Here is a 15,970-nt window from a genome sequence, read left to right on the forward strand (position 1 = left end):
TAAGAGATTCATCCACGAATTTCTTCAGGAATTACTCCAGACGAATTTCGCACCAACTCGTCTTCGGGGTTGGCAGCACCCCCTCAGAATGTTATGAAATTTTGTAGGTTTCAAGACTTTACCTTTTCAAGCAACTTTGCGTATTTTGTTTTTTCAAAATTAACCTAGACTAACATTTAAAAAGAGTCAAAGTTCTTTAACCGTTTTTTTGACGTAGGACTACGTCTCTCTTTTCTATACCGGGTGTCATTCTAAATTTTCAGAAATCGGCCGCGTTACGTTTGAAGTGGAGATTTTGAGCGTTAATAACTCAGCCATTTCTCGTTGAATTTTCAAAATTTTGGCTCCAATTGATTGGAAATCTTTACACCAATTATGTCCAATATTAACATTTGCTGATTTTCAATAACAAACTATTGAAAAATTGGGAAAAGTGAACCCATGTTTATTCCAGCCAATCACGATCGAGCACATTTTGGATGCTCCCGTCGCATATAAAAGCTACTGCTTCTTCGCATCTTCCCTCATTTGTCTTTGTCGTCTCGAGGTGAACGCATCGAACGAGAGCTGCTCACTTTCTTTGTTTGTGTTTTCGCTCATTCTTCTTTGACGGCCGTGTCGGCTCGGTGTCGGTGCGGTGGTTGTCGGCAAGGGTGCTGTTGTACATTCGCCTTCTAACCGTCTAACGCAACAGACCAAGGAAAAAATACTTTTCATCGATTTTTCGGCGGTGGTGGCAGAGGCAGCAGCAAAATCCGGAATCGCACCCACGGCAGCAAGCGGCGGGCCAATTTTCGACGGCTTCCAGCAAACAGCACGGAGAAATCCAACACGCATTGCGTGGCATGATAAATTCATGTCAATTTTCTGTCTGAAATCGTCCAATATTCAAACGGTTCTTTTCAGAACCATAGAAAATTATTCCTCAAGAGTTGTGAATCAGATACATAATTATTTAATTCCATCGCTCGGTAGAAGTGTGGTGCAACCGAAAAGTGAAAAACTGTATGTTTGGTTGCCCCGCAACAATAATGATGCCGGCCACTAATGATTCCACCAGGAATTTAGCAACGTTTTATCATACCCAGACCATTTTTCGTGAAACATTGTTTGATTTAACCATTTTTCGAATTTAAATTATCCAAATCTTCCAATATTTTGGTTACTTTATTCGTTAAATGAAAATTTTCCCATTTCTCGGTTGATTAACCGTTTCAAGCGTCTGGTGCATGCGGGGCGGGGCATGTAATCGAAATAAACTGGAATCCAGTCAAATGGGAGGAGCTTCATCTGCTAATCTAGGGACATAAAAGCTGTTCCCCCTGATTTCTTTCGTCATTTTCGTTGGATCAGTCAAGCAGGGTGGATGTCACCTCCACAGCTGAGCAGTGGCACATCAATCAACTCTCGGCTATCGTGCGGATAGCACCAGGAATCTCATCCATGGCAGAAAGCGGCGTACCAGTTTTCGGTGGCATCCTGTATTTAGCAAGGAGAAAACCAACACGCATTGCGTGACATGATATTTTCATGCCATTTCGTTCTTAAAACCGTCAATTAATCAAACGGCCCTTTTCAGGACCACCGAAAATATTTCCTCAAGAGTTTCCGGTCACTAATCGTTCCACCCAGAATTTAGCAACGCATTGTCCTATCAGAACCATTTTTCGTGAAGCACTGGGGAGCTTCCAGAAATTACGTCACGTTTAAAAAGGGGGGGGGGGGGGGGTTGGTCAGCAAAGTGTGACAACCCATACAAAAATTTCAGAGGTCCCATACAAAAAGTGTGACAGGGATGAGGAGGGGTTGAAAATGACTAATTTTTGTGTGCCTTAATTTAAGGACGATCCCTTGTTTAATTCTAGCATTTTTAGAATTAAAATGATCTAAATCTTTTTATATTTTGGTTACTTTATTTTGTTAAATGAAATTTCTCTCATTTCTTGGTTGAAAATCGTTTGAAGCGTCCGAAGCATGCGGGGCAGGTCATGCAATCGAAACAAACTGGAAAGCCAGCCGAATGGGAGGAGCTTCATCTGCTAATCTAGGGGCATAAAAGCTGTTTCCTCTGATTTCTTTCGTCATTTTCATTGGATCAGTCAGGGAGGGTGGAGGTGGATATCACGTCCACGGCTGCGCAGCAGCACGTCAACTGCGACGAGTGATAGCACCAGGAATCTCATCCACTGATCACGGCTGCGGTGGGCCCGGCAATGGAAGTTACCTCCGCAGCTGGGTAGCTGCGCACCAACCCAGCGACGGCTCTCGGCTATCTATCTGATAGATCAGGAATCTCATTCACGGCAGCAGGCGGCGGGAGTTTTCGATGGCTTCCCGCATTCAGTGTGGATAATTTTCAATTGTCTTTCTAAAATCAACCGTTATTTTTGAACGTACCTTTTCAGGACCAGAGAAAATTATTCCTTAAGAGTTATGAATCGGATAATTTTCGGATATATTTCAACGATCGGTAAAAGTGTAGTGCATTCGAAAAGTGAATGGTTGAATGCTTGGTGGCTCAGAAACAGCAAAATCGATCACTAATCTTTCTACCCGAAATTTAGCAACGCGTTATCTTATTCGGAGAATTGTACCTGAAACATTGTTTCATTCTAATATTTATCGAATTAAAATGATCTTAATTTTTCAATACTTCGATTAGTTTATCCGTTCGATTTGAAATTGTCTCAAAGGACGGTTGCAGTAGTTTGAAGCGTCTGACACAATGTGGGCGGGTCATGCAAACGAAATAAACTGGGAAGCCCGCCGAATGGGAGGAGCTTCATCTGCTAATCTAGGGGCATAAAAGCTGTTTCCTCAAACAACTTTCGTCATTTTCCATGGATCAGTCAAGGAGAGTGGAGATGCCACCTCCCAGCTAGGCAGCAGCACACAAACTCAGCGATGACTCTCGGCTATCGTGGTGGCAGCATTAGGAATCTACGACAGCAAATGGCCGCATTCAGTATGGGTAAAATCGCATTGCGTGATGAATTCATGCAATTGTCTTGCCAAAATCTTCCGTTTTATAAACGGTCTTTTCCAGGATCAGCGAAAATGATTCCTCAAGAGTTATGATTCGGATAATTAAAAGCGACAGATTGAAAGCTTGGTAGTTCAGCAATAGTGAAGTGGCTACTAATGTTCTTCCTGGATGAAAAAAACGTATTGTCGAAAGAGTTTCACGTTAAACTTTCGTTGAAAAGAACTATTTAACGCCGTTCAATTATCTAATAATTTTATCCGCTCGATGAAAATTCTCTCGTAGAACAGTAATTTAACCATTTCTCTTTAAAACGAAATAACTCTTGAACTAGTCAACATCTTTCCAAGTAACCAGCTGAATAACAGCTTCTTGAGCTAAAGTTAGCTTAAGAGTGATTTGTTTTACTCTTATACAGCAAAAATGTGTGTTGGGTTGTGAATGCGTTCAGCGAAAGCGATCACACAACAACTTTACTCAACACATCAGTCCACCATTTGTATTATCATGACAACAAACATTGTATTATGGAAATACAAAAGTCGGAATCTCGTTCCAGCCTTTGTCCTACGTCAACATTGCGGTTATGTCTCAGACATTACCCACTCCTAGTTTTTTCACAAAAAATAACTCGAATATGATAAGATGTACAAAAAAGTGATGTATGGGTGACATTTAGAGAATTGTCCAAGCTTTCATGAAAAAATATTTTAAAAATTCTAAATATATTTTTACACGCTAAAAAATATATTTTTAAAATTAAAAGTCAATTTACAGAAAATGCCCACTTTTTTATGTTTTGAAATTTTTTTCCAAGAAAGTCAATATTGTTGCCTAACTTTCCTCCATACATCACAAGATGGGCACTTTTAAGGAAAAAAAGTTTTTCTAACAAAAACTTTTTCATGTTAGTTTTTTTAGCGTGTTGCGCATTAGCCGTTTTTTCACAAAAAATATAACTCGAATATGATAAGTTGTACAAAAAAGTGATGTATGAAAAATATAAAAAAATGTTTTACACGCTAAAAAATATCTTTTCAAAATTAAAAGTCAATTTACAGAAAAAGCCCACTGTTTTATGTTTTGAATTTTTTTTTCCCAAGAAAGACAATATACGTTGCGTTGCGTTGCGTTGCGTGGTAACGGAGTAATTCGTAGATTGCATACTGAAAGTTGTCATGTTAAAACTTTAATACTCCTATTCTAATTGCTTATGGAATGCTATTTGGGAAGGAACAGCTATCCAATCAGAGGTTGAAGTAAAAAAGACATGAAAACTTCCATTGCCGGCCACGCCCATCTTCTCCGTTACGAGGAAAGGAAAGGATGTGATGATATGACACCTACTTTATGAAAGGCCAGCGACTCACCGGCGCCCCCATAGGTGTCAAGGAGTTGGATATTTGGAATGGGTTGATTGGGGATTCACTATAAGCGAGTGATGCGGCAAGATTCAGATTGTGTAAGTGTATTTGAGTTGATCATGTAGATGTGTTGATGTGAGTGTAAGTGTTTTTTTTTAACACCAACGTTGGGAGTGACATAGCTAAGAAATTTGTCACTCCATGGGCCTTTTTGCTTCCGGGATGGGGCACAGGCATTTGGACCATGTGTCCTGGCTAACAAGCCTAGGCTTAAGCGCCATTACTCGCTCTCTGAAACGATAAGAAATACGTTTTGCGGATGGGAAAGGATAGGGAATGGAGGATACCTATTTATCGAGATGCCAGCGACTCACCGACGCCCTCGTAAATAGATAGGAGATGGGATTTTGGTACGGGAATGGGCTGTAATTCATTATGGTTAAGTTGTGCGACAGGGTTACTTTGAAATTATATAGGGCATTGGTTCCCTTATGTGGCTGCCAATTTCATCCCACTAAAAACACTGGTTGTTTCGTCTCCTATTTTTGTACTTTTTGTTAGAAGTGAGCACGCATGAAAACAAAAAGAGCGGAATCAATCGGTGCCGTATATCGCTTGTTTTCGAAAACGATGGATTTGAAAGTGTGACATTACTTATGGCAATCATACTCTACAACTTATGCGTGGTAATGGTACTAAAAATCTGTTCCACATCGGAACGAACTCACCAAATTATCTGGTTGCACATCATCGTCCAAAGCACACAAGATTTCTGAAGTGACAAAAATTGAAGTTATTCGACAAATACCACGAAACAATGGATTTCGGCATCAGCGGGATTGCAATCTGCTGGGAGGAAACTAAAACACTCGCGCAGATTAAAAGTTTTCACAAAACTAGCTCGAGGTAGAAAAGCGCGAACGATTTCGGCACCACCGGGGAAACTAACGCACTCGCGCCGGCCGAGAATCTGCATGGAACTCACTAAGTTTCAATAAAAAATGAGTTTAACACTAATTAATTACATAAAATCCGAACGCGAAACTCTTATTTCCGAATCGAAATTTTACGGATGTAGAAAAAACCGTGACAGGAAAATCGAAAAACGTCCACGCGCACGCGTAGCTTGCTACGATTCTCTTTTTTTTTTTTTTTTTTCCCAAGAAAGACAATATAGTTGCCTAACTTTCCTCCATACATCACAAGATGGGCACTTTTAAGGAAAAAAAAATTTTCTAAAAAAAAACTTTTTCATTTTATTTTTTTTTTGCCGTGTTGTGCATTAACTCGTACAGTAATGTATCCAGAATCCTAATGACAATCCATTAAAACTTAATGGGCTCAACTACTTTTTTAATATCTTAACGTGCTTGACATTGAAAACGTGCTTGATATTGGAAAGGGCTCAAGACAAATTTGCTTTTAGGGTTTTATATCAATGAAAACGCTTGTGTATTGATGAAATATGTACATATGTATGTGTATTCAATTATTTTCTTTTCTACAATATATACATCCTTCTTTTATACATTCTATTGTAACGTTTTTTGAATATTTGATCTTCAGTCTATCTGAAACAAAGTAAACTTTTTTGGATTATCTTTTGAATTCGCAAACTTCTTTGCTTCAATTTGATTTTCAGAAATTGGCACAAATGAATGAAATTTTTGTGTACCAGGTATTGTTTTTACGTGACTGTACGTGTATAGTTCTTCAAGTTCATCCGTCATTTTTGCATATTGTTCATTTGAAATAAAGCAGAAATTCAATTTTGTTATATGTATATCTGACTGTTTAACTGCCCAGTCATACAGTTCTCGAGGAGTTGTGATTGTGTTTCCATAATCTCGAGCAAGACTTGCTCGTTTTGCCATTCGCTTGAGAGTACCTCCAACAGCGTCACATGAACCTTTGCCATGTGAAGTTGCGAAGAAGTGCCATTCTGCTTCCAATCCATAATTGGACCGAAAACTGCACAAACTGGCAAATTTTTTTTTGTTCTTATAATGAGCTGCTGCTCCATCTGACATGAAAGTAATTTTTGAGAAATTAATCGATTGTTTTATGAAATCCAGCAGTTTTGATATAAATAACTGAACTGCTGTTGTATCGTGTGTAAGTACTTCAGATATTATTATAAAGCTCAACTTTTCCAACTTATTTTCTTTTCTGTAGTACACTTCATAGGGGTGAATGGTAGCTTGAGAATTATTCCAATGGTAACCTTGAGCTGAATTTTGAATGATAAATGAATAATTTTCTGAAAAGTCACAAATTGTTAATACTTCACCCGGTTTAAGAGATTCTTTTTTATCCCGCAAAAATGAGGATTGTTCTTTATAAATTAAATCATGAGTTATAAGCTTATCAACTTTTTCTACAAAATACGGAACAAACTCGTCTATAGTCTTAGTAATAGTTTCCAAATTGCATCGATCAGTGGTTAGCCATTGTTGAAATAAAACCTATTCTTTATCATTCGCTTCTAATAATGATGTTAGTTCACTGGTTCTAGGCACACAATAATACAATTTCAGCAAACAGAATGCTGTTTTAAGCATTCAGATATCAAATCAAGCTGAGAAACAGGTTCTATTCCAGTTGGGATGTAACGCCAAGAAAAAGAAGGCACCCAATCAAACAAAGTTGTAATGCCCATTGAGTGTTATTAAATGGGTATAAGGATTCTTGATACATCCTGTACGAGTTAATGCGCAACACGCTAAAAAAATAACATGAAAAAGTTTTTGTTAGAAAAACTTTTTTTCCTTAGAAGTACCCATCTTGTGATGTATGGAGGAAAGTTAGGCAACAATATTGACTTTCTTGAAAAAAAAATTTCAAAACATAAAAAAGTGGGCATTTTCTGTAAATTGACTTTTAATTTTAAAAATATATTTTTTAGCGTGTAAAAATGTATTTAGAATTTTTAAAATACTTTTTCATGAAAGCTTGGACAATTCTCTAAAAGTCCTCCATACAACACTTTTCTATAGGTCTTGTCATTTTTGAGTTACATCGATTTTAAAAAATTCTTCGAAAAAAAGTTAGGCCCTCTTCAAATGTTACTCTTGAAAATTTTCGAAAATTTAAGTATGCAAAGTTGCTTATAAACACCAAGTCTTTATGCCCACCAAGTTTCATTCGATTCTGAGAGGGTGTTGCCAACCACTGGTCGAGTTGGCGCGAAATTCGTCTCCAGGATTTTTTCTTGGAATACCTTCTGGAATTATTCTAGAAATTCCGGATTCCTTCAGAAATTCTTCCAGGATTTTTTCTAGGAATACCGTCTGGAATTATTCCAGAAATTCCGTCAAGAAATCTTCCTGTATTCCCTCCCGGAATTGCACTAAATCTCCTCCAGGAACTTTTTAGTGATTTTTTCAAGGATTTCTTCAGAAATTTGTTCGAGAATTTCTCCAGGAATTCCTTCAGAGATTTCTCTACAAATCCCTCCAGGAATTTCTCAGAGATTTTTTTCAGAAATTTCTCTCAGAGCTTTTCTAAAGATTCCCTCAGAAATTCATCCAGAAATTGTTGAAGGAATTCCTACAGAGATTCCTCCTGGAATTCCTTCAAGGATTCCGCCAGCAATTCCCAAAGTAGAGCCTCCAGCAATTCCTCCAGGCATTCCCCCAGGATTTTATCCAGGAATTTCTCCAACAACTATTTCAGGAAATTACCCCAAGAGTTTCTTCAGGAATTCCTCCAGCAAGTTCTCTTGGAATTGATTCAGGAATTGCTCCTGGACATTCTTCAGAAATTATGTCAACAATTTCTCCTGGACTTTTTTCAGAAAATCTTCTGGGGATTTTTTCAGAAATTCTTCCATGAAATTCTCCAGGAATATCCGCAGGAACTTTTCAGGGATTCCTCCAGGAAATCTTCCGAAAATTCCTTCAGGAAATCCTCCGAAGATTTCTCCAGGAAATCCTCCAGTAGTTCCTCTAAGGAAAAAGAAAATTCCTGGAGGAATATTATAACTAATTTTTCAGCTATTTCCCCAGGGACTTCTTTACAAACTTCTTCTAGGATTCCCCCAAGGATTTCTACTTTCGAGGATTTATCCAAGAATTTCTCCAGAAATTCCACTAGAAACTCCTCCAGGATTTTCCCAAGGATATTTTCTGAAGTAGAAAAATAATAGAATAGAAATATAAATTTCCAAGAATTCCTCTAGAAATTCCATCCAGTAATTCTTCCAAGAATTCCTCTGGAGATTCCTCTAGAAATTCCCAAAGGAATCCCTCTAGGAACTTCTCCTGAATTTCTCTAGGAATTGCTCCTAAACATCTTTCAGAAATTTTGTCAGCAATTCCTCTAGGCATTTCTCCAGGAATTTCTCCCGAGATTCCATCAGGAATTGCTTAAGGGATTCCTCCAGAGATTTCTCCATGAAATCTCTTAAGGAAATTCGTTGAAGATTCCTCCGGGAAATCCTCCAGAAGTTTCTCCAAGAATTCTTCATGGAAATCCTCTAGGGATTCCTTCAGAAATTCTTCTAGAATATTCTCCAGAATACCTTCATGAATTTTTCAGGGTTTTCTCCGAGAATTACACCAGGAATTAATCAAGGAACTCCATCATAAATTATGTCAGCAATTCATCCAGGAGTTACTCCAGGAAATCCTTCAGGGATTCCTTCAGAAATTCTTCCAGGATTTTTTCTAGGAATACCTTCTGGAATTTTTCCATAAATTCCGCAAAACAATCTTCCAGTATTCCCTCCAGGAATAGTTACAGATATTTCTCTAGGAATTCCGCAACTCGTCCAGGAACATTTTCAGGGATTTTTCCAGGGATTTCTTCAGAAATTCGTTCGAGGATTTCTTCAGAAATTCAGAAATCCCTCTGGGAATTTCTCAAGGTATTTTTTTAGAAATTTCTCCCAGAGCTCCTCTATAGATTCCTCCAGAAATTCATCCAGAAGTTGTTGAAGGAATTCCTCCAGAGATTCCTTCAAGGATTCCGCCAGCAATTCCCAAAGTAGAACCTCCAAGAACTCCTCCAGGAATTACGTCGAGAATTTCTTCAGAAATTCCTTCAGCATTTTCCCTAAGAATTGATCCAGGAATTGCTCCTGGGCAACCTTCAGAAATTATGTCAACAATTTCTCCAGGATTTTTTCCAGAAGTTCTACTAGAGATTTTTTTCTGAAATTCTTCCAGGAAATTCTCTAGGAATACCCTCAGGAATTTTTCAGGGATTCCTCCAGGAAATCCTCTGAAGATTCCTCCAGGAAATCCTCCAGAAGTTTCTCTAAGGATTCTTCCTGGAAATCCTCTAGGGATTTCTTCAGAAATTCTTCCATGAAATTCCTGGAGGAATACCATCAGTAATTTTTCAGGGATTCCCCTAGGGACTCTTACAGAAATTGCTTCAGAAATTCAAAAGTTCAAAAATTTTTGGAGGAATTTCTTCAGCGAATAGTATTGATAGATAATTTAAAATGGACGCATACAGGAACCAGGAAATCCTAGGTTAGTCCTCCAAAGGGTTCGTAATTTCCTAAAAAGTTCAGCTATTATTTATGATGAATGTTTTGTAGACATTGACGAAAAAATCAGAGCAAAATAATGCACGAGTAAATAAATGAATTTTGGATTACTATTTTTCATCGACTATTGAAAAAGTTGACTGGTTTTGAGTTGTGCCCTTATTGCGGAAAATAGGTGAAAATGCAAAAAAATCGTGTTTCTCAACGAATTTCGGAACGGGTCTTTGTGAGATGAAAGTTCGCATAGATTTTCATCATTTGCCATCAAAATCTCAAAAATGACAAATTTTGAGTTGTGTCCCTATTGCAGGAAACCGACGATATAACACATATTTACATTATATGTCATGTAAACCATCATAACAATAAGTTTACATGACTAAAATGAAGTTTACATGACGTGTAAATATCATTATTATTATCTGTATACAACAGCGTGGTTGCTGAAGGGTTAACCCTAAAAGGGATACCTGGGGTCCACTTGACCCCAGGCGCCTTTCAGAGCTCGTCTTTGATGGAACACACTCAGCGAAGTGACGAAACTGAGGCCATGAAGGTATCCCTTTTAGGGTTAAATAAAGCTTTCAGAATATAATGTTATTATTTTCAATTTCATCGTGTTTAGATCTAAAAGCTAGTAAGTACATATTTACTAAGGGTGCTTGCCCCCCCCCCCCCCCTGACCGAAAAGCTGGCTACGCCCTAGGGGATAGGACAAGCTACTTCTGTACCAATAGTTGCAGAAAGTTCTACAACATTTTGTTCGGATAAACTTACTCAAAAAATCCTATAACTCTATCACAAACGTTCTTAGAAAATCTATTTGACATTGAATTTCTGTTTCTGGTTCTGGTGTAAAAATATTTATTTTGCAACTACAGCTATGTTCATAAAATTAGCAGTGTGGGTCGTTTACCATACAAAATGGCCAACTTCGACAAGCTGTAACTTTGTGCTCTTATGTGCGATTAAGCTGCGAAAATTTGACAATGAGCTACAAATATGGTGAATATTGTTATAGTAAAATCTGAGAATTTTCGAAGCTCGTGGGAAATAAAGTCAAACACTATGTGAAATTGTTCTAAATAAGGTGCCGTCAACAAATTACGTAACGTTCTAGGGGGAGGGGGGAGTATGGCTGAGCGTTACGGCGCATACAAAAATTTTCGGGTTTTCATACAAAAAAGCGTTACGAAGTGGGGAGGGGGTCGAAAAATGTCGATTTTAGCGTTACGTAATAAATGGATGCTGCCTAATAGCAGTGTAAATAAATTGAAATGTAACTTTGCCTTGAAGAAGCAAGAAATATTTTTGCACGCTATTCGAGAAGTTTTCGCCTTGATTACAAGTCGATGTATAAGATTAAAAATTTTGAAAATACTTGCTGAATAAGAAAAACAAACAAACACTGCTATTATTTTGATCAATTTCACATAGTGTTTAACTTTTTTCCACGTAATTCGAAAATTCTTTGATTCTGCAATAATAATATTCACTGTATTTGTAGTTTGCTATCATAATTTCAGCTCAATCGCTCATAGGAGAACAAAGTTACAGCATGTCAAAGTTGGTCATTTAGTATGGAAAACGGCTTTCACTGCTATTTTTATGAACGCAATTGTACTTGCACAACTCACCGGCTCATAATGCATCTGGAATAAGTTGCGTAATGTTTCATAATGCTAACGATTTCAGTTGCAAATAAATTGTGAAAAATATGTTGTTTTCATTCTTACATGTGCTTCATACGAACGGTACATCACGAATTCCATAAGAAGTTTCTAGATGAACTCTTGAAAAAAATCGCCAAAGTTTCAAGTAATCTGTGGGAATTTGTTTGAATTCCCGACTAGAAGTTTCTAACAAAAATGTAACATCTTTCTAACTAATTCTGATATTCATAACTTATTGTGTTATACTTCTGTTAGAAACATTTGGTACATACAGGGGATAGACAAAATGATCGGGACAGGCAAAATTTTCACTTTTCAAAAAATGTTTAATTAGCTGTAACTATTCGAAAAGTGCATCAAATATTCTCAAATTTTTACTGTAAGTTCTTCAACTAGTTGTGTATCAGTGGACAAAATTTGGAAAATATCGGACAATTCTTCACGAAGTTATAAAGATTTTTGAAAATGGTAAAATTATCCGATAGCCGACTTTGAGCTGTTATATCTCCAGATTCAATTAACCGAATGTAATGAAATTTTGACCATTAATGACTTATACAATGAGCTATGAAAAACCATTGACTTAACTTAATATTCTTAACACGGAAGAAAATTATAACGATTAGATTATTTTTCTAATAAAACACCAAATTATCCAAAACATCAACATCGTTTCAAAATTCAAGATGCAAATTATAGTTCATTTAGTTTCCCTCTAATTGACTTATATATAAATGCGTTTTGAAGGAAAGTAACAACATAGCCGCCAATAAATTGAAAAAGTAATGGGTGCATAATAAAAATAGACCAATGTAGTCAAAAATCGTGAAAAAAATTAAATCGATATAACTTTTTCGCTTGTTAAAAATTTCAAGTTAAGTCAAATGTTTTCCAGAGTTCATTATATAAGTCATGAATGATCAAAATTTCATTGCAATCGGTTCATTGAATCCGGAGGTATAACAGCTCTAAGTTGGCTATCGGATAATTTTATCTTTTTCTAAAATCTTTATAACTTCGTGAAGAATTGTCCGATCTTTTCCAAATTTTGTCCACTGATACACAACTAGTTGAAGAACTTACAGTAAAAATTTGAGAATATTCGATGCACTTTTCGAAAAGTTATAGCTAGTTGAACATTTTTTGTAAAGTGAAAATTTTGCGTGTCCTGATCATTTTGTCTATCTCCTGTAAATATTATAACACAATATGTTATAAAATCTGATTATAACTCAATTTAATAGACTTAAGTTTCGATTCTTTACAAAATTACAAAGTTGTACCAAATTTTGATAGAAACTAGTTATTTTGAAGCTGAGATTCATATCACGTTTTGTTTAATTTTGATCTGTTCATAACACTATAAGTTATTTTCTTGATTACACCAGAGTACTTTTTGTTACAATTTTAGTTATTTTAACATCATCCTGCATCTAGTTTATATAACAAGTTATTAAAAATGTTTATAACATCATATTACAATATGTTACAAACTTGATATAATTTTTCTAGTCGGGTTACCTGCAGAACTCCAAGAGAATTTTTGATTGTAATGAAAATACATCTTTGAACTTTCATATGGTTAGTTTTGATCCACGTTTGCCTTATCTGATTGAAGGAATCATAGTTATTAGGTAAAATGTACAATGCCTGCCGCAAAGTTACCCCGTTTCACGGTAGGTACGAAGAATTTGAATTTATGAAATAACTGATGGCCCTATAGTTCTGCTGCTACTTACCCACTGGCTCATGAGCGTAGACCACCTTGTGGGCCGGCAGGGGCAGGGGCGCGGGAACGACGTGCTTCACAACGGGCGCGACATGTTTCACCACCGGGGCGTGGTGATGGATCAGAGGGGCGGTTTTCGATACAACAGCGTTGAATCCATTGATTGGATCAGCTGTGTAGTCCACGGTACGGACGGAACCGTCCGGTTCCACCAGCGAGTATTGACCTGCAATGGGGAAGAAGCAGAAACGAAACTATGTAAAAAAGTCAATGAACGAACGGTGGAATGCAGAAATGGAACAAAACGAAATCATGCCACTTCAGGAAAGGGTTTTCCTAATTCCATCGGGCGGTGTTTGCTGCAAACTACAACCTAGGTTAAGGTCGCCGCAACGCAGCGACTGGTTTCGGAGCTTGAGAAACAGCAACGCAACATCGGGTTGCTACTCATGAATGGAGGGCGGTAGATCAAGCTGAATGAAATAAGCGATAAACGTAAAGTACGAACGTTGGGAGCCAGCTTTAGGACGGTTGAAACTTGACGATGAAGTCGCCTATTAAGTATTTACGTTAACAAATGCGCGTTTTTGCGATGGGTGGCACGAGTTGTGGTTTACTACGAGTTGCGAACGAAGTGATTTATGAGCGCCGATGCGAAGAGAATTAGTGGATATAGTTAGATGCTCAGTGTGCCGTCAGAAAAGCTAAGCCGAATTATAATGGCTGTTGAGATGATGAGCTTTTATTGGTTCGCTAAGAACCTGGGATTATCTTGACACAGTAATCATCAACCGAGCCGAAGCACGTACTTGTTTTGTTTATGTAATATGTTTCAAGTAGTTTTGCCTATCATACTATGGGTGTATGTGGGGTTTATTGCCCCTTAATTTGTAAAAAATCTAAGCTAGAAGCAAAAGTAATAGTTTTTTTTTCCTGAAATAAAACTATTGCTTTTGCAATAGCCTTCTGAAAGAAACCATGGAAATTTTTTTAAACGGATTTCTGATGCAATCTCTGAATGAATTCCTAAAGAAATTTGCAAAGAACACTCTAGTCAAATGCCCGTTTGATCTTCTGGAGGAAGTCTTCAAAGAAGTTCTGGGGAATACCTGGAAGAACTCAAGGGAAAATTTTGAAGAAATCAAAGAAAGTCTTTCAGAAAAAAAAAAAAGAGAGACGAACCAACCAAAGGCTGAAAGTCTCTTTAATAAAGACAAATCAATCAATCAATTTCAGAAAAAAAAGCGTGATAAGGCGTTCAAAATGTGCAAAAGTGATCGGACCCGTCATTGCACGTGTGTAATTCAAAGGGGAACAGCTGCCCAATCACATAATCTCATAATGAAAAAAATCTTTTTTTTCTGGAAGAAAATCTTAAGAAATTTTTAAGGAATTCTTAAAAAAAAGTCCTAAAAAATATTTTAGAAAAAAAAATTTAAAAGATTTTTTGAAAAATTCGAGGAGGTACATATTACTAAAGATATTGGCTATTGGAGAGAATCCTGAAGTAAGTCGGCTTTTCGGACCCGTATGAAGTTGATCATCAATAATAACTTCTTTTCTCGATCAGCATAGATAGCTGTGTAGTGTCGGTAGCGGTTGGTTCAACTGCCTAAGAATAGCCCTACGGACCGCCTATTCCGGTGGTAGGGAGTCCACTAATCAGGTGACCATTAATTCAAGGTGTTATGCGGCTTATGTTTGCCGTGTCTAGAAATGAATGGTTAGAGGGGTCTAATAAAAACCTAATCGCAAACGGAGCCTGTGGAGTACCAGGGCACCCTCCACAGTATTTTACCCTTACTGCGCTAACCGGAGCAATTGCGCGGTGGACCTTGTGTGTCTCCGAGACAGGCAACTGCCCTTCTTCAATCTCATACTTGAGCTAAATAAGGGCGGGGTTATGAAGATGTTATTAATTACCCTAAATTTTCACCTATATGGTTTCGCATTACACGTTTTACACAGTGTATTCTGTGCATCCTCGCCTTTGGCGCATTCAAATCGATACCGATCTAGCTTTATTGTTGCTGTTCTTTTTTGTGCTGTGATTGTTTTAAGAGTTTAATCTTGCCTAGTTTGGGTAGTGGCTACGGTTAGGATAGCTCAGATCAACCTTCAGCACAAAAGCACAGAAACGATCAATCTTTGCAGACTTATGCAAAATGGTGCAGCCCAAGTGGCCTTGGTCCAAGAACCTTACTTTCGTAAGCGGAATTCATATCCAGGGCACCTTGTGAATCCGGTGTTTGCTACTTTCAGTAAAAAGTAAATGGCAAACTCGCGTGTCATGCCTCGAGCATGTGTGCTTGTCAACAACGCAATCGTTGCTACACTCATCTCTGAACTAACCACTAGAGATGTATGTGCTATCACAATCGATTTATCTGTTGGAAACCTCAACAGGAAATACGTTTATTGTTCGGTTTATTTACTGCATGTTAAACCATCCCCTACGGATGCTTTCAAACAAGTCATCGCATACTGCACTTCAAAAGGCCTTCCGCTAATTGTTGGCAGTGATGCTAATGCTGACCATATAGGGTAAAAAATATAATTTGGACATGTATGTAATTTGGACAGGCACGGCGTTGTATGTCTTGTTCCGGAGAGCTTATAAAAGTAGATACTTCTCAATATCGATTATTGGATCAAGTAGACCCTATTCTGATGACTTACGGTGAAAATACGCTTAACAATTAAGAATTTACTTCAAAATTATCG

General features: G+C 37.5%; 1 protein-coding gene across 1 annotated transcript in view; it reads right to left on the reverse strand.

The window, feature by feature from the left end:
* The window catches only part of LOC109404377 (larval cuticle protein A2B), a 51,592-nt gene that overhangs the window by 18,309 nt on the left and 17,313 nt on the right, over positions 1-15,970 (reverse strand). Inside the window, exon 3 of the mRNA XM_029879878.2 lies at positions 13,257-13,472. Within this exon, the coding sequence (XP_029735738.1) occupies positions 13,257-13,472 (216 nt within the window). The remainder of the gene's footprint in view (positions 1-13,256; positions 13,473-15,970) is intronic.

Source organism: Aedes albopictus, chromosome 2, assembly GCF_035046485.1.
Source record: "Aedes albopictus strain Foshan chromosome 2, AalbF5, whole genome shotgun sequence".
Taxonomy (NCBI): Eukaryota; Metazoa; Arthropoda; class Insecta; order Diptera; family Culicidae; genus Aedes; species Aedes albopictus.